At 46.0% G+C, this 19,640-nt stretch overlaps 1 protein-coding gene across 3 annotated transcripts in view; it reads right to left on the bottom strand.

Annotated features, from left to right (window-relative positions):
* Positions 1-9,309: 9,309 nt before the first annotated feature.
* LOC123484098 (carbonic anhydrase 14-like) overlaps positions 9,310-19,640 on the bottom strand; it is a 29,467-nt gene continuing 19,136 nt past the window's right edge. The window contains exons 4-13 of one of the 3 annotated variants that reach the window (XM_045214071.1): positions 16,214-16,359; positions 14,939-15,034; positions 14,643-14,709; positions 14,232-14,389; positions 13,847-13,970; positions 12,175-12,198; positions 11,976-12,060; positions 11,692-11,733; positions 10,867-10,920; positions 9,310-9,506 (exon numbers count right to left, since the gene is read on the bottom strand). In XM_045214071.1, coding sequence (XP_045070006.1) covers positions 9,410-9,506; positions 10,867-10,920; positions 11,692-11,733; positions 11,976-12,060; positions 12,175-12,198; positions 13,847-13,970; positions 14,232-14,389; positions 14,643-14,709; positions 14,939-15,034; positions 16,214-16,359 — 893 coding nt within the window. In that variant the 3' untranslated portion in view covers positions 9,310-9,409. The remainder of the gene's footprint in view (positions 9,507-10,866; positions 10,921-11,691; positions 11,734-11,975; positions 12,061-12,174; positions 12,199-13,846; positions 13,971-14,231; positions 14,390-14,642; positions 14,710-14,938; positions 15,035-16,213; positions 16,360-19,640) is intronic. The other 2 variants (XM_045214072.1, XM_045214073.1) reach the window with 2 other exon arrangements.

Here is a 19,640-nt window from a genome sequence, read left to right as displayed (position 1 = left end):
AATACCAGTTGGATGCATTGACGTGTTTTGAACTCATTGAGAAACGCTGATTGGCTAATGGCCAACAAGCTGCGTAAACCATAAACTAAAAGTTCAGCTATCATGCTTGTAAAGGCAGCAGCAGCAGGAGGTCGTCGGGTGAGGTTGTGTCTCTCTCTGGCGGGAGGTAAGCTTGGCTTTATACATAGTTTGGGCTTTGTCGAGTAAAGCTTAAACTATGTATTTAGATTGTAGTTAGGTATTGTAGGTAGTTATCGTGGGTTGTTGTATGTAATTATTGTAGGTTAGTATTGTATTCGGCTGAGCCCAGTGAAGCACGAAGCTAGCTAGCTAACCCACTACCTGGACTAGCTAGCGGGTAGCTACTGGCAACTATTAGCAACGGTGGATAGTTGTTTCACGCCTGAGAGTGCCTGTAATTACGCCAGCTGGCTGCCTACAATAATTACATACAATAATGCCTACCATTCAGCTGTTTTCTAACCTCATTGTCTGAAGCGTTAACGTTAGGTAGTAAGTGGCTACTGTGCTTGAAATTTAGCTAGCTTGTTGCTACCTGGATAGCTACTAGTAAACAATAGCTGGAACGACCTAGCAAACAGACACGAACTGGCTGAGTCAATTCAGTGGCTAGCTTTGCCCTTGGCTAGCTAACAGTAGCTGCTAGGGGTAAGTTATAACCTACATTTGTGTTTTGTTTTTACATATTGGCAGCCAGAGTCGTTCAAGGGAATTCGGGACATGGGTGACTAGTTAACGTTAGCTTGGCTCTCTCTGTGTGTTCGTGCCGTGAAAGGAGGGGTTTCTTCTTTGTCTGAAAGCAATGGCTAGCTAGTATGCTAACTATTCTAGCTAACTAACTGGCTGAATAAGTTGACGACGGACTCGCTCAAGCTGTCAGAACTAACCCACAACGTTAGACACGGACACGAATGATCTGCTTGGCGTGTTGACACACTGGTGGTTTGTTGTGGCCGAGTATTGGTGCTAAACCGTGTTGTTGGAGTCCGGCATGCTAGCTGGCTGTGGCGTCTTATGACTAGGTGACCTGGAAGATTTTCACGGAAGAATACTGTACCAAGTTAGCTAGCTGAATAAACTAAGTTAGTCTATTCCTAGAAAACATTGAACCGCTGTAATTTACAACAATTATAGTTTCTGAGGTGGAAGTTGGGAGAGTTATATTTGGGTGTTGTGGTGAGGGAGGCCCCACTCTCTCCTTTCCCAGATGTTTAGTTAATTTCATTCCGATCTCCTTTGCATTATTGTAGCCATTTTCTGTAGCCTGTCAACTATGCCTCTGTCTATCCCTGTTCTCTCCTCTCCGCACAGGCTATACAAACGCCTCACACCGCGTGGCTGCTGCCTCTCTAACCTGGTGGTCCCTGCACGCACCACCCACGTGGAGTTCCAGGTCTCAGGCAGCCTCTGGAACTGCCGTTCTGTTGCCAACAAGGCAGAGTTCATCTCAGCCTATGCTACCCTCCAGTCCCTCGACTTCTTGGCGCTGACGGAAACATGGATTACCACTGAAAACACTGCTGCTCCTACTGCTCTCTCCTCGTCTGACCATGTGTTCTTGCATACCCGAGAGCATCTGGTCAGCGGGGTGGTGGCACAGGAATCCTCATCTCCACCAAGTGGACATTCTCTATTTTTCCCCTGACCCATCTGTCTATCTCCTCATTTGAATTCCATGCTGTCACAGTCACTAGCCCATTTAAGCTTAACATCCTTGTCATTTATCGCCCTCCAAGTTCCCTTGGAGAGTTCATCAATGAGCTTGACGCCTTGATATGTTCCTTTCCTGAGGATGGCTCACCCCTCACAGTTCTGGGGGACTTCAACCTCCCTACGTCTACCTTTGACTCATTTCTCTCTGCCTCCTTCTTTCCACTCCTCTCCTCTTTTGACCTCACCCTCTCACCATCCCCCCCTACTCACAAGGCAGGCAATACGCTTGACCTCATCTTTACTAGATGCTGTTCTTCTACTAATCTCACTGCAACTCCCCTCCATGTCTCCGACCACTACTTTGTATCCTTTTCTCTCTCGCTCTCCTCCAACACTACTCACTCTGCCCCTACTCAGATGGTAATGCGCCGTCGCAACCTTCGCTCTCTCTCTCCCGCTACTCTCTCCTCTTCCATCCTATCATCTCTTCCCTCTGCTCACTCCTTCTCCCTCCAATCTCCTGATTCTGCCTCCTCAACCCTCCTCTCCTCCCTTTCTGCATCCTTTGACTCTCTACGTCCCCTATCCTCCCGGCCGGCTCTCTCCTCCCCTCCAGCTCCGTGGCTTGATGACTCATTGCAAGCTCACAGAACAGGGCTCCGGGCAGCCGAGCGGAAATGGAGGAAAACTAGACTCCCTGCGGACCTGGCATCTTTTCACTCCCTCCTCTCTACATTTTCTTCATCTGTTTCTGCTGCTAAAGCCACTTTCTACCACTCTAAATTCCAAGCATCTGCCTCTAACCCTAGGAAGCTCTTTGCCACCTTCTCCTCCCTGCTGAATCCTCCTCCCCCTCCCCCCCTCCTCCCTCTCTGTGGATGACTTCGTCAACCATTTTGAAAAGAAGGTTGACGACATCCGATCCTCGTTTGTTAAGTCAAATGACACTGCTGGTCCTGCTCACACTGCCCTACCCTATGCTTTGACTTCTTTCCCCCTCTCTCTCCAGATAAAATCTTGCGACTTGTGATGGCCGGCCGCCCAACAACCTTGACCCTATCCCCTCCTCTCGTCTCCAGACCATCTCCGGTGACCTTCTCCCTTACCTCACCTCTCTCATCAACTCATCCTTGACCGCTGGCTATGTCCCTTCCGTCTTCAAGAGAGCGAGAGTTGCACCCCTTCTCAAAAAACCAACACTCGATCCCTCTGATGTCAACAACTACAGACCAGTATCCCTTCTTTCTTTTCTCTCCAAAACTCTTGAGCGTGCCGTCTTTAGCCAACTCTCTTGCTATCTCTCTCAGAATGACCTTCTTGATCCAAACCAGTCAGGTTTTAAGACTGGTCATTCAACTGAGACTGCTCTTCTCTGTGTCACGGAGGCTCTCCGCACTGCTAAAGCTAACTCTCTCTCCTCTGCTCTTGTCCTTCTAGACCTGTCTGCTGCCTTTGATACTGTGAACCATCAGATCCTCCTCTCCACCCTCTCCGAGCTGGGCATCTCCGGCGTGGCTCACTCTTGGATTGCGTCCTACCTGACCGGTCGCTCCGACCAAGTGGCGTGGCGAGAAGCTGTCTCCGCACCACGTGCTCTCACCACTGGTGTCCCCCAGGGCTCAGTTCTAGGCCCTCTCCTATTCTCGCTATACACCAAGTCACTTGGCTCTGTCATATCCTCACATGGCCTCTCCTTTCATTGCTACGCAGACGACACACAACTAATCTTCTCCTTTCCCCCTTCTGATAACCAGGTGGCGAATCGCATCTCTGCATGTCTGGCAGACATATCAGTGTGGATGACGGATCACCACCTCAAGCTGAACCTTGGCAAGACGGAGCTGCTCTTCCTCCCGGGGAAGGACTGCCCGTTCCATGATCTCGCCATCACGATTGACAACTCCGTTGTGTCCTCCTCCCAGAGTGCGAAGAGCCTTGGCGTGACCCTGGACAACACCCTGTCGTTTTCCGCTAACATCAAGGCGGTGACCCGATCCTGTAGGTTCATGCTCTACAACATTCGGAGAGTACGACCCTGCCTTACACAGGAAGCGGCACAGGTCCTAATCCAGGCACTTGTCATCTCCCGTCTGGATTACTGCAACTCGCTGTTGGCTGGGCTCCCTGCCTGTGCCATTAAACCCCTACAACTCATCCAGAATGCCGCAGCCCGTCTGGTGTTCAACCTTCCCAAGTTCTCTCACGTCACCCTGCTCCTCCGCACACTCCACTGGCTTCCAGTTGAAGCTCGCATCTGCTACAAGACCATGGTGCTTGCCTACGGAGCTGTGAGGGGAACGGCACCTCCGTACCTTCAGGCTCTGATCAGACCCTACACCCAAACGAGGGCATTGCGTTCATCCACCTCTGGCCTGCTGGTCCCCCTACCTCTGCGGAAGCACAGTTCCCGCTCAGCCCAGTCAAATCTGTTCGCTGCTCTGGCACCCCAACGGTGGAACAAGCTCCCTCACGATGCCAGGACAGCGGAATCACTCACCACCTTCCGGAGATACTTGAAACCCCACCTCTTTAAGGAATACCTGGGATAGGATAAAGTAATCCTTCTACCCCCCACTCCGAATTCCCAGTTCCCAATTGTTTTGAACGCGGCAAAACCACATTGTGGTCGCGTTCCTCTGCTCAGACACTGCATGCATCAACCAATGCATCAACCAATGGTTGCATGCCACGTCATTGACTGTGCCGTTGGGCACCAGATTGCTATAACATATGATGTGGTTAAATGATCGTAAAATAGCTATCCAGGCGTTGTAAGATCTGGCATGCGTTAGCAATGCCTGGGCAGAGGTTCAACGTTTGGTACGTTCCATGATTATTTTTAGTGAACGACACGCACCATTCTTCAACAGCCTTTGAGGTATGTTTGCTCCCGTTTGGTGGGTGTGACGAGGTGTGGCTTGTTCTTTTTACAGTCTATGGTGTGGCCTTATCAGTATGGGTGTTACCATTTGAAATCTCAAAACCTGTGCAACACACCATATGGTAAAGTATTTCAACTGGCCATTCATGCCGCGTTCACGTTCTAGTCGGAAGTAGGAAACTCTGACATTTTCAACTTGCTAACTGGTTGTAGTTATACACATGCCGCGTTCAACGAATCAGCAAGTCAGAAATTTCAGAGTTTCCTAGTTCCGACTAGCATGTGAACGCGGCATCAGTACAGTACCGTTTCCATTAAACGTTGCACACCGTTCTGTCATACTGATTGAGTCAGTCTGATCGAATTTGGCATGCTCTGTGACCCCAAAATCTTCCCATTACCTCATCCCTTACTTTTAACTCCCACTAATTATTGGCAATTAAAGTGCATTATCTTTATTCAAAATGACATGAAATCATCTACCATCCTCTGACCAGCTCCCTCTGCTCAAGCCATGAACTGACCCGCTCCATCTTCAGAGGATGCAGCTTTCAAAGACTTGGCCTCTTGGACATTGGTTGACCTGTCATGATATTATATTATATTGCTAGTTAGTTTTTTGCTCATCAAGCGCTTTGAGATTCTATGGAAAGCGCTATAGAAATTGACTTTATTATTATTATTATTATTATTATTATTATTATTATAACCTAGACTGCATATTGTAAAAACATCACAAATGAAACAGATATTCAAGTATGCTATTTATTGTCATGTCATTTTTCTCATGGCATAGCCTATTTATTTTTATGGAAAGCAGATGTGAATATGACAGTGGCTGATTAGGATTACAAAAACTCAAGTGGTGGTCATTCCCACGTTTAGCTGACTCTGGTCCATGACATGCTGACAACTGATTTGTTCCCACATTTATAGACTTTCCCAAAAGCACATTGCCTAAACATAAACTGTACTGTAACAACTTGAAATCCTCATGGTCCCATTTGCTCATGTTGTGTGATGTTCATCTTCAGACCTGCAGACCGATGAATTCTCCAAACTTTTAAGTATCACTCCCTTCATGTGCTTTCTGCTCCTCCTGATTCCCACAAGTCCAACTACGAAACCAAACTTCCCACCTTCAGCACACTAGCCACAGTCGGGCTAGGGTTCTTCCACTATGATCACATTATTTCCTGCCCATTATGGAGTGAGGTCAGTCCTCAGTTTGTTCCTCCGTAGTCTGGTATGCGGCGACAGAGATGGCGCTGTAGGGGTTCAGGACCATCTGGGCACAGCGCACTATGGTGAACAGCAGGAAGGAACAGAGCAGGAAGAAAAGAAGAGGGCAAAGCCCAGGTCCACGTCCACCTCCATCCTGGCCACCGGCAGGAGAGGAGGGTCCATGACTTATCCTATCCAAATGACACTGATGCAGACTGACAAAGGTAAAAAATATAGGTTGAAAAAAATGTTTAAAAGTGTCCTTTGCTGCTTGGTGTTGGACAACACTGGAGTCCTTTCACGCTCTCTCTCTCTCTCTCTCTCTCTCTCTCTCTCTCTCTCGTCCGTCCTTGCCTTTGTGTCTATCTACTTGTTCTAACAACCTACAACCCTTGTTGTAGTTTGTTCTAATAAAGAGTCTTCATGCTGTCAATGTTTGTCTCTAGAAGACGTCTCTTTAGTCTTCTCTCTATCTACGTCGTGTTAGGATCTGTTTTCCTGTTCAGTTTAAGTCAAGTTGTGTGAATATCCTCTTGCTTCAATGCCTTTCCCTCGGGACCATACTGCTCAGGGTCCAGCTCTCTCTCTCTCTCTCTCTCTCTCTCTCTCTCTCTCTCTCTCTCTCTCTCTCTCTCTCTCTCTCTGGTGGGGTTGTACCTGGATGTTTGTTACATCTTAAGCTCTTCTGTGTGACATCCAGTCTGTGTGACATCATTAGTGGTCTGAACATGATGAATATGACATGAGAATTATTCCCCTACTCCTCAATTCTCTCTCTCTGTCTCTCTCTCTCTCTCTCTCTCTCTCTCTCTGTCTCTCTCTCTCTCTCTCTCTCTCTCTCTCTCTCTCTCTCTCTCTCTCTCTCTCTCTCTCTCTCTCTCTCTCTCTCTCTCTCTCTCTCTCTCTCTCTCTCTCTCCCCCTCTCCCTCGCTCTCCTCTCTCCCCCTCTCCCTCGCTCTCTCTCTTATTTGCATAGGGTCGATTTACTCTCCACTTGTGTGAGTCTCTCTCTAGTGGCATCGGAGTACAGGAGGCAATCTGCATCTTTTTGGTCAGGATCAGTTTCCACCACCCTCTCAAGTGAATTGCCACCAAGGCATCATATCCTTTTTCTATTACTCTACCTTTATTTTGTCCTGATCAGCTTTTCTTTCATTTTGATTGTTTTGTGGTCAAACTAAGTCTAAATTCTATATCTATAGCAGGCAGTTTACATGGATTACACTTTTTGCAGATCTATGACTCTCTCTCTCTCTCTCTCTCTCTCTGCTACGAGTCCTACTCAATGGACCCTACTTTATCCCCCATGCCCTCTACTCTACCCCCCTACTTTATCATCCAATGTCCCTACCACCCTACACATTCCACTCTACTGTAGGCCAGCTATTCAATGGGCTTCAGCATGCAGAGGACACGTGTACTCACACCTGTGTCAGGTAGTGTTATATCTATAGGAAGGTGAAGGTGCATTACAGTGTGTAAACACCTCAGCAAAACACCAACACACAACACAGCTGCAATGTTTCCTCTCCATACTGTATATACATACACATCCGAATGGACGAATACACACAGGCGCAGAGGTCTAATTTGTTTGTTTGTTTATCCACCGATTTACAGTCGTTTACTTTGTTTCTCCCTTCCACCCAAGTCTACGTTTCCACCACAGTGTAGGCATCATGCCACGTGCTGTACCCCCTGGTCCTGCCTCCTGCACCTCCTGCTGATTGTTGTTGCCTCCTGGGGAGATCCAGAGCCCTGCCTGGTGCCTGGACTGAGTCCTGCTGGGTGTTCTAATCTCAGTTAAGGCCTGATCGTCACCAAACCCCTCCTTAACTATTCATGGGACACAGGTGCCAAGTGTGACTGAGTACGTCCATCCGTTTGTCCATCCCCAGGGCGGTTGGGAGTGGCATCCAGGAAAGGGGAAGAGGTGTCAGTGACCAGAGAGAGGGAGGAGAGAGAGAGAGAGAGAGAGAGAGAGAGAGAGAGAGAGAGAGAGAGAGAGAGAGAGAGAGAGAGAGAGAGAGAGAGAGAGAGAGAGAGAGAGAGAGAGAGAGAGAGAGAGAGAGAGAGAGAGAGAGAGAGAGAGAGAGAGAGAGAGAGAGAGAGAGGGGGAGAGAGAGAGAGAGAGAGAGAGAGAGAGAGAGAGAGAGAGAGAGAGACAGAGAGAATTGAGGAGTAGGGGAATAATTCTCATGTCATATTCATCATGTTCAGACCACTAATGATGTCACACAGACTGGATGTCACACAGAAGAGCTTAAGATGTAACAAACATCCAGGTACAACCCCACCAGAGTGATACTACTGACCAACCTGAGAAGGAAGGAGTAATCCTATCTGCCCTACACTAACACCTCCAGCATTCCATCCGTTTTCACCCCCAGGCTGTGAACGAGAGAAGAGGAGGGGGGGATGAGGGGAGAGGAAACTGATCCTTGGAGATGGCCATGGATCTCTGTGTTTCTCTGACCACTGATAAAGTAGGAAGGGATAGAAATGGATACAACCCAATCAAGGCAGAGTTGGATTTTGTTTCTTTGCCAATTAAGTAACACAGACCACATGTGAAGAAGTGAATAGATGGATGATAGATGGATTGATAGATGGTAGGTGGATGGATATCACTTAATACAGTTGCAGCAAGTTTAGAACCTTTGCTGCATAATCGGTTAAAGTATATTATAATGGTGCATCTTTGTTTATGTGTGTGTGGTGGTCTTCGTGTGTGTGTTTGTGCACATAGGGAAGTAGAAACTAGTGCATCTTGGGTCTATCAACTCTTACTTCACCTAGTGTTCATCCATGTGTACTACACCACTTTTCCTACAGCAGTGTCTGAACATCACACTGACCAAAGCAACATCGTCATTCAACTACTTTATTTTGATGCTTAATGTATTTACAGCTGAATTCAGACAAGCAACACACACACACACACACACACACACACACACACACCACAAGAGACACAACCCAGACACCAATGATCCTCCCCTTGCACCCTCACACACTCATCAGCAACACACACACACACACACACACACACACACACACACACACACACACACACACACACACACACACACACACACACACACTCACACACTCACACACACATACACACACAGCCCTTCCACTGGCAAGGAATGTGCAGGGCTGCATTCAGAATCACATGGTTTGGACTATACAGACTACAATTACATGTTTCTACTATTCCGTCCTGTCTTTTGGAGGTGTGTTTCGCATGGCAGTTGCAAGTGATGATGTCATCCTGAACTACCTATGAGGCCCCGAAGGAGAGGACAGGAAGGGCAGAACGTGGATAGAAAAGAGTATCATGCATACAGGTAGACCATAACAGACCATGCATTCACCCAAAAGGCCATGCAGACAGACACATGGACCAGAGCAGAGGAGGCTGGTGGGAGGAGCTATAGGAGGGTGGGCTCATTGTAATGGCTGGAAAGGAATAAATGGAACGGAGTCACATATGGTTTCCATATGTTTGATGTGTTTGATACCGCTCCATTAATTCCATTCCAGCCATTACAATGAGCCTGTCCCCCCATAACTCCTCCCACCAGCCTCCTCTGGACCAGAGCTATAGAGGCACTCTGATTGGTCTCAGACTGAGGTGGGGACAGGATCTTCTTTCTTTCCTGGTTCAGAGGTCGTGTTGAGGGCCACGTCCTGTTTCAGCTCCTTCCCTGGCTCCTTAGTCCTACAGGTCAGAGGGCACAGGCAGTCCGTCTCATCAATGGAACTACATGGCATGAAAGCTCATTGATCCTGCTGTATGTCATACTCCCCATGTTGTTGGCACTGTATTTTATAGCAGTTTACTCAATCATCCAGCAGAGGTCACTTTCTCCTATAGACTTCCTAGTACATCCATACAGTCAATAATATGAAGGTAACACTACATTTACTATGATACACTAAATAACTGCATGGATTTGTGCTTGTTGGGAATCATCTCAATGGTAGGTCTGTGTGTAAAAGAACCAAACGACAACAATGGATAAAGGTATGGAGAAGACAGACAGATATACTGACTGACAGACAGACAGACTAACACAGACAGACAGACAGACTGTCTGTCTGTCAGTCAGTCAGTCAGACAAAGACAGAGACAGAGACAGACGGACGGACTGACAGACAGACAGAGACAGACAGACAGACAGACAGACTAACACAGACAGACAGACAGACAGACAGACAGACTGACTGACTGACTGACTGACTGACAGAGACAGACAGACAGACAGACTGACTGACTGACTGACAGACAGAGAGACTGACTGACAGACAGACAGACTGAAAATAGAATGAAGAAAAGTAAACAGACTAAATAAAGCATCTATCAAATCATACATTTACATTTTAGTCATTTAGCAGACGCTCTTATCCAGAGCTGGTGAGGAATAATGCCTGGTCAATGTTTTGGAGGGAATGATGGAGTGAACGGATCAATGACTCAACAGAGGAGTGTGACGTAGAAACCCACTGGGCACAGAAGACAATTCAACGTCGATTCAATGTTGGTTCAACGTCATTTCATTGAAATGATGTGGAAACAACATTGATTCAACCAGTGTGTGCCCAGTGGGAAGCTACAGCATTAAAAAGCTATTGGGAGGGAGAAAACGTGTTATAATTAGTCCAACACTGAATTTAAAGACACAACAATCTACTTTAAACAGATGACTTGTGAAATTTCCTAGAATAACAGGATTACAGGAATGGATTAGGATTCTTTAGGATAACACATGATGTTGGAATTTCTAGAGTCCCAGTCCAGAAAACAACTCTTAGCCCCGACCAGCTTGGTGTTTGCAGATCTTAAGGAATTAGATAGGTAAATAAAATGCTAAAAGTAAAATGAGCTCAACTGAGCCCAATTTTAACGACACATCTATGCACTTTCTTCAGATCTGGAGGCTACACTCCAAAGTTTAGGGGTGCTAGGAGTTATCTCTAGCCAGGGACAGACTGTTAGACTCGAAGGCAGATGATGGGGAGTAAAATCAGGGAGTAGGGTTAAAGGGTTGAAGGTCAAAGGTCATAATCTGATTGGTGACCTGGGCACGGGGGCGGGCCGGACGCTGGGCAGGACGTCCCAGCTAGAGGTGGAGCTGTCGTGATGAAAACACAGTGTCATGTGACCAGGAAACACAAACAATCACATCACAGACAGACACAATCACGTTAAAAGGGCAACAATCATGCCCCAAACCGACCCTTCATCCTTCTCCTCAGCACATTTTGTAGATCTGAAATAATTTGATAGTTATTGACAGTATGGTGTGGGCTGGGTGAACCTTTTGCCACATTCCTTACACCTATCCAATCATCTCAGATCTTAGTCTCATTCCCAACCACGTGTCTTTGGCATTAAGCCAGGCAAGCGAGACTGTTGGATCTAAATGTACAGTGCATAATGTAGGGACAAAGGGTTGATTAAGAATGGGGCAATTATCACACAGTCAAAGAAATCAGACGGTAGAGGAGGAAGTTGCCCTGAGCACTGATCTAAGGTCAGTTTTGTGTTTTTACCTCCTGATGGTTACGGTTAGGATTGGAGTAACAAACTGATCCTAGACCTGAGCATTTATGCCGGGGAATCTACCAATCACTGGTGGTTAACATAGTAATGTTATTTTTGAACAGGGTTCGAATTACACATTGACTCTTGGAGGTACACTGATGGGGGAGCCCACATATATATATTTTTTAACAATTCAAGGGGTGCCAAAACTTTTATTATAGGAGTGGCTAGCATCTCCAGACATCCCTGTAATTGGAACCCTGTCATAGAGAACACTGGCAGTAGTATTTATTTGGTTTATGAACATGTAGTATTGGTCATGTATGCAGTAGGTATCAGGTATTATGGAGGATTCCACCTGTTTACCAAGACCCTTTCATTGTGCAGGTGTTTGAAAAATCTGCCAAGAGAGATGTGAAGATTGAGACACCAAAGAACAAAAAGAAACCCAGGACATTTTGGATCAAAGCATATCACAGTTTCATACTGTACTATGATAAACACAAGTAACCTGGTAACCAGGTAACCAGTACAAGAATAGTCTGGTTGACCATACTGTTTCAACTTCAGATAACTCTGTTGTAATAGCACTCAGGCAGGCTAGTAAGCTAAGAAACCCCATTTAACAGTTCAGTGCCTTACCGTATAGTCTTCACTATGAAGCGAATGATGACAGCCAGACCAACGCAGCCACACAGAGCTCCTATTACTATCGCTGTGATCTCGCCTGAGACAGACATAGATAGAGAAATATTACAACTAATACATCAAACATGAAAATATATACATTCACCAGAGGCCTACATTAATAATGAATAAACTATGAAGGTCCACGTCTTACCGGCAGTGTACACCTTCACTGATTCTGCAAATGGGAAAAGGAATATGTTATTTAGAGCACTGTCTTATTACCTGGACGTCTGTCATAAGGCCTACATAATAACAGGCATAACGGTTTGACATGATTATGATATGAAGCCTGTATGACAGAGGGTTCATGTAAAATACTACTGTGCTACTTTGTTTATGCAGTCGACATACTGTAATTCATAATTCATTTGGAATTAATGTTCAATTAACATTTAGTAGGCCTACAGGGAAATTATCACATATCTATGGTGTGTTCTGTAGTCTTTGGAATGAGTGTTGTCCACAGGCGGCTGGTGGTACCTTAATTGGAGAGGATGGGTGGAATGGAATGGTATCAAACACGCGGTTTCCATGAGTTTGATACCATTCCATTCACTCCACCCCAGCCATTATTATGAGCCGTCCTCCTCTCACCAGCCTCCTGTGGTGTTGTCATAGGCCTCCCTCTCAGTTTAATCAGCCATGGGCAACGCTTTGCACAAATTCTTTCTCATTTGTCTTTGTGTTTCCATCTCTCTCTCTCTCTCTCTCTCTCTCTCTCTCTCTCTCTCTCTCTCTACCTCTCTCTCCCTCTACCTCGCTCTCTCTCCCTCTACCTCTTTCTCTCTCTCTCTCTCTCTCTCTCCCTTTCTCTCTCTCTCGCTCCCTCTACCTCTCTCTCTCTCTCTCTTTCTCTCTCTCTCTCTCTCTCTCTCTCTCTCTCTCTCTCTCTCTCTCTCTCTCTCTCTCTCTCTCTCTCTCTCTCTCTCTCTCTCTCTCTCTCTCTCTCTCTCTCTCTCTCTCTCTCTCTCTCTCTCTCTCTCTCTCTCTCTCTCTCTCTCTCTCTCTCTCTCTCTCTCTCTCATCATGTGACAACAATAGTGTCAGTGTTTAGAAAATAGATTTTGCAAAAACGAATCAGCCAACTGGTAAACAAACAGACCTCCCCCTGATTTACAGCTCCTCTTTCTCTTCCCCACAACCCCCCCCCCTCTCTCTCTCTCTCTCTCTCTCTTTCTCTCTCTCTCTCTCTCTCTCTCTCTCTCTCTCTCTCTCTCTCTCTCTCTCTCTCTCTCTCTCTCTCTCTCTCTCTCTCTCTCTCTTTCTCTCTCTCTCTATCTCGCTCTCTTTCTCCCTATCGCTCCCGCAATCCCCCCCTGTCTCTTTCCTTTCCTCTGCCCCCCCTCCTTATCCCCCTCTCTATCTCTTTCACATCTTTCACAGTCAGTAACCCTTGACATTTCCACAGTTCTCACCACATTCCTCTCTTTGCTACGCTAGTGCTTAGCGCTAGCCTTCCTCCACATGTCCACCCCGAGCCCCACACCGTGTCCACTAATACTGTTTGGTGAAATGTTATTAGTCGTCACGGTGCGAGGCTCGCCTGCCCCATGCTCTTCCTGCTGATGCTGCTGTTAGCTACGAGGCTAGCACTTGCCCTGCTGCTGTTAACATGTTAGCATTATGCCAGTCTCTCTGACACCTGTCTTAATGAATGGGGACATGGGGGTTCATTGTGTGAGATAGCAGGGGAGTGAAACACTGGAGCAAGGCTGTTCCTAATGCACTGTTTAGAGAGGGATGTTCTGTGTGAATAAAATACGCCATGGTGAAAGGTCATCTCTTCTTCTTTCACCCTCTCTATCTATCCCCCCCCCCCCTACCTAATGGGAAAGATGAGAGGATGGTCCGGTCGTTAAGTGGTTGAGGTGTACGGTAGTTGTCCTGCATGACGACACGGTCAGCATCCTCCTTACTGGCATACAGCACTGTCTCCAGCTTCATCATCTGAGGAAGAAGGGAGGACAGAGAGGAGGAAGAGAGGAGGACAGAGAGGAAGAATGGGAGGAAGAGAAGGAAGACAGGAGGGAAGAGAGGAGGAATGGGAGGAAGAGAAGGAAGACAGGAGGGAAGAGAGGAGGAAAGAGGGGAGGGGAAGGAAGACAGGAGGGAAGAGAGGAGGAAAGAAGAGGAGGACATAGTGATGCTTTGAATTCAAGCAAAGTGCATAAGTATCTCACCATCACACACACACACACCTTCCCTCACCTGTGTGTGTGAGATTTTGACGGTCTCTGTGAAGAGGGTCCAGAGGACACTCTGGAAGCAGGGAGGGGTGGTGAGGGAGCCATTGTATCGGTAGTACCGCCCCAGGTCAGAGGGCAGGAGGGACTGGACATCAAAGGCTGGGATGGACACACTCTGACCTGACCACGGAGGGAGGAACGGAGGGAGGAATGGAGGGAGGAATGGAGGGATGAAGGTTAGAGGAGAGGTACAGGGTTTGATTCCTGGGGGCTCACAGCGGTGCTGTTTGGCACTTCCATAAGAAACCAGAGAATCCCCATAAACTACTGTAGTCGTGGATACCAATGTAATTTGAACGGTAAAATTGCTAGAAGGTAGCTGTAATAATAATGCTGATTGGTTAAGGTGTACTTTGATTGACAGCTGTCTCACCTGCGTGTCTGACGCGACCCAGGTAGTTGAGAATGTTCCAATAAGCCGGGTTAGCCTCCTCACCTGTCTGACAGATCACACATCTTCCCTTTAGGTCAAGTGTACATGCTTTACTATACATTCAGAAAGCCTTTCTTACTAATCTGGTGATGTGAAGATTTTCCAACTGAAGAAATAAAACGTAAATAAAAGGAATTTGTAACCAATTGTAAAGAATACAAATACAACACTTTTTAAGTATGTAATGTTCCAGTGGTTGATGTGATTGTCAGTTAGTTGTGATGTAATAGTCCTACCTCTATGAGGACTCCCAGTACTGCCAGTCCATCCTGCTGGGTCATAGCCACTGACATGTTAGGGTACAGCTCTGAGTTGTAGTGCACCACGTGCAGCTACACAGAGAGGGAACATGGTTAGCTGCTTCATTCGTTTACATAGGGGTCAGATGGAAGAAAGAGAGAGTGAGGGAGAGGGAATGAGAGAGTGATCGAGAGTGGGAGGGGGGATATGCTGCCTCATTGAAAATCACTGAGGGGGGATATACAAAGAGAAAGGGAGTGAGTAAACGAGATAGAGACTAATTGTAATAGTGTGTAACCAGAGCATGGAGCGTCTCGTCCATGTTTTCATACTTGTATTTATTGTGGCTCCTCTTTCCTTCTCCCCTCTCCCGCTTCTCTCTCTCTTTCTCTCCGTCTCTCGCTGTCCCTCCCCCTCTCGCTCTCTCTCTCTCTCTCTCGCTCTCTCTGTCCCTCCTTCTCACTCTCTCTCTCTGTTGGCATACCTGTGCAGTAGCAGATGGACAGGATCTGAGTTAATCGTCCAAACTCTCTGTCGCTCTCTCTCTCTCTCTCTCTCTCTCTCTCTCTCTCTCTCTCTCTCTCTCTCTCTCTCTCTCTCTCTCTCTCTCTCTCTCTCCATCCCTCACTCCATCACCTCTCCACCCATTTTTGCAGATCCACTGCATGTTCTACATTCCCTTCATTCCCTTCCCACAGAGAACTGTTCCAAGTTCCAAAAGAGAGTGTGTGTGTGTGTGTGTAGTTGCGGTACAGTAAATACACTGCCAACATGAGTAAGTTGGTTCCCCTTCCTCTGTATACTGTGTATACTGTAGGTGTTTGAGAGGCTTTTATTTGGCATGCTTGCCAGTTGAAATCTATTTCTAATCCTGAAGTCTTTACAACAATTTCAATCAGATTTAATTCCACTCCCCAATTAATTAACATAATTCAAACACTTATTCTCCAATAACTTTTCTTTTCAAGTTTGTTTTCTCCTACTATGGCTAGTGTAAACCAGATTAGCTAAGAGTCTAGATTGCTGTTTAGTCTTTTTGTATAATATTTAATAGGATTATAGTATGGTTTCTCAACTGAAGTGCTTAATACTGCAACCTGCCTGGATATACAGTTTGGCACGTACACATGTCCTTACCCATGCAGGCGTAGAAACACACACGTGCGCGTGCACACACACACACACTTGTGCACTCTCACCCACCAACACCCCTCACACCCCGCCCCCCTCCAAACACACACACACACACACACACATACATTTTGACTCACCTCTGCAGCGGTGCTCTGACCGTTGATGGTGTGTTCGCTGCCCCCAGCCCCCGGGGCTCCATTGCCCCAGTGCAGGTGCATCTGGACGGCCGTGAACTGCCAGGGCAGCCCCCCTACACCCATCCAGTCTGGGAGAGGAACCATCACTGTGAGGGAGGGAAAGCATGGTTGCTGTAGTTACCTGTATGTCTGTTGTTAGTGATGAAGTCAGTATGTGTGCTGTAGTTACCTGTATGTCTGTTGTTAGTCATGGAGTCAGCATGGTTGCTGTAGTTACCTGTATGTCTGTTGTTAGTCATGGAGTCAGCATGGTTGCAGTAGTTACATGTATGTCTGTTGTTAGTCATGGAGTCAGTATGCTTGCTGTAGCTACCTGTATGTATGTTGTTAGTGATGGAGTCAGCATGGTTGCTGTAGTTACATGTATGTTGTTAGTGATGGTGTCAGCATGGTTGCTCTAGTTACCTGTATGTTGTTAGTGATGGCGTCAGCATGGTTTCTGTAGTTACCTGTATGTATGTTGTTAGTGATGGAGTCAGCATGGTTGCTGTAGTTACTTGTATGTATGTTGTTAGTGATGGAGTCAGCATGGTTGCTGTAGTTATGTGTATGTCTGTTGTTAGTGATGGCATCAGCATGGTTGCTGTAGTTACCTGTATGTCTGTTGTTAGTGATGGAGTCAGCATGGTTGCTGTAGTTACCTGTATGTTGTTAGTGATGGAGTCAGCATGATTGCTGTAGTTACCTTTATGTTTGTTGTTAGTGATGGAGTCAGCATGGTTGCTGTAGTTACCTGTATGTATGTTGTTAGTGATGGAGTCAGCATGGTTGCTGTAGTTACCTGTATGTATGTTGTTAGTGATGGAGTCAGTATGCTTGCTGTAGTTACCTGTAAGTCTGTTGTTAGTGATGGAGTCAGCATGGTTGCTGTAGTTACCTGTATGTTGTTAGTGATGGAGTCAGCATGGTTGCTGTAGTTACCTGTATGTATGTTGTTAGTGATGGAGTCAGCATGGTTGCTGTAGTTACATGTATGTATGTTGTTAGTTATGGAGTCAGCATGGTTGCTGTAGTTACATGTCTGTTGTTAGTGATGGAGTCAGCATGGTTGCTCTAGTTACCTGTATGTTGTTAGTGATGGCGTCAGCATGGTTTCTGTAGTTACCTGTATGTATGTTAGTGATGGAGTCAGCATGGTTGCTGTAGTTACCTGTATGTATGTTGTTAGTGATGGAGTCAATATGGTTGTTGTAGTTACCTGTATGTATGTTGTTAGTGATGGAGTCAGCATGGTTGCTGTAGTTACCTGTATGTTGTTAGTGATGGAGTCAGCATGATTGCTGTAGTTACCTGTATGTATGTTGTTAGTGATGGAGTCAGCATGGTTGCTGTAGTTACCTGTATGTATGTTGTTAGTGATGGAGTCAGTATGCTTGCTGTAGTTACCTGTATGTCTGTTGTTAGTGATGGATTCAGCATGGTTGCTATAGTTACCTGTATGTTGTTAGTGATGGTGTCAGCATGGTTGCTGTAGTTACCTGTATGTATGTTGTTAGTGATGGAGTCAGCATGGTTGCTGTAGTTACCTGTATGTCTGTTGTTAGTGATGGAGTCAGCATGGTTGCTGTAGTTACCTGTATGTTGTTAGTGAAGGAGTCAGCATGGTTGCTGTAGTTACCTGTATGTTGTTAGTGATGGCGTCAGCATGGTTTCTGTAGTTACCTGTATGTATGTTGTTAGTGATGGAGTCAGCATGGTTGCTGTAGTTACCTGTATGTCTGTTGTTAGTGATGGAGTCAGCATGGCTGCTGTAGTTACCTGTATGTTGTTAGTGATGGCGTCAGCATGGTTTCTATAGTTACTTGTATGTATGTTGTTAGTGATGGCGTCAGCATGGTTGCAGTAGTTACCTGTATGTCTGTTGATAGTGATGGAGTCAGCATGGTTGCTGTAGTTACTTGTATGTTGTTAGTGATGGAGTCAGCATGATTGTTGTAGTTACATGTATGTTGTTAGTGATGGTGTCAGCATGGTTCCTCTAGTTACCTGTATGTTGTTAGTGATGGAGTCAGCTTGGTTGCTGTACTTACCTGTATGTTGTTAGTGATGGCGTCAGCATGGTTTCTGTAGTTACCTGTATGTATGTTGTTAGTGATGGAGTCAGCATGGTTGCTGTAGTTACATGTATGTCTGTTGTTAGTCATGGAGTCAGCATGGTTGCTGTAGTTACTTGAATGTATGTTGTTAGTGATGGAGTCAGCATGGTTGCTGTAGTTACCTGTATGTATGTTGTTAGTGATGGAGTCAGCATGGTTGCTGTAGTTATCTGTATGTATGTTGTTAGTGATGGAGTCAGTATGCTTGCTGTAGTTACCTGTATGTATGTTGTTAGTGATGGAGTCAGCATGGTTGCTGTAGTTACCTGTATGTTGTTAGTGATGGAGTCAGCATGGTTGCTGTAGTTACCTGTATGTCTGTTGTTAGTGATGGAGTCAGCCTGGTTTCTGTAGTTCCCTGTATGTTGTTAGTGATGGAGGCAGCATGGTTGCTGTAGTTACCTGTCTGTTTTTAGTGATGGAGTCAGCATGGTTGCTGTAGTTACCTGTATGTCTGTTGTTAGTGATGGAGTCAGCATGGTTGCTGTAGTTACCTGTATGTTGTTAGTGATGGAGTCAGCATAGTTGCTTTAGTTACCTGTATATCTGTTGTTGGTGATGGAGTCAGCATGGTTGCTATTGTTACCTGTATGTTGTTAGTGATGGCGTCAGCATGGTTTCTGTAGTTACCTGTATGTATGTTGTTAGTCATGGAGTCAGCATGGTTGCTGTAGTTACCTGTATGTCTGTTGTTAGTGATGGAGTCAGCATGGTTACCTGTATGTTGTTAGTGATGGCGTCAGCATGGTTTCTATAGTTACTTGTATGTTGTTAGTGATGGAGTCAGCATGGTTGCTGTATGTCTGTTGTTAGTGCTGGAGTCAGCATGGTTGCTGTAGTTACCTGTATGTTGTTAGTGATGGAGTCAGCATGATTGCTGTAGTTACCTTTATGTTTGTTGTTAGTGATGGAGTCAGCATGGTTGCAGTTTTTACATATATGTTGTTAGTGATGGAGTCAGCATGGTTGCTGTAGTTATATGTATGTTGTTAGTGATGGTGTCAGCATGTTTGCTGTAGTTACCTGTATGTATGTTGTTAGTGATGGAGTCAGCATGGTTAATGTAGTTACCTGTATGTCTGATGTTAGTGATGGAGTCAGCATGGTTGCTGTAGTTACCTGTATGTTGTTAGTGATGGCGTCAGCATGGTTTCTATAGTTACTTGTATGTCTGTTGTTAGTGATGGCGTCAGCATGTTTGCAGTAGTTACCTGTATGTCTGTTGATAGTGATGGAGTCAGCATGGTTGCTGTAGTTACCTGTATGTATGT

Source organism: Coregonus clupeaformis, unplaced genomic scaffold, assembly GCF_020615455.1.
Source record: "Coregonus clupeaformis isolate EN_2021a unplaced genomic scaffold, ASM2061545v1 scaf0195, whole genome shotgun sequence".
NCBI classification, from domain to species: Eukaryota; Metazoa; Chordata; class Actinopteri; order Salmoniformes; family Salmonidae; genus Coregonus; species Coregonus clupeaformis.
This window is presented reverse-complemented; position numbering and strand designations above follow the sequence as displayed.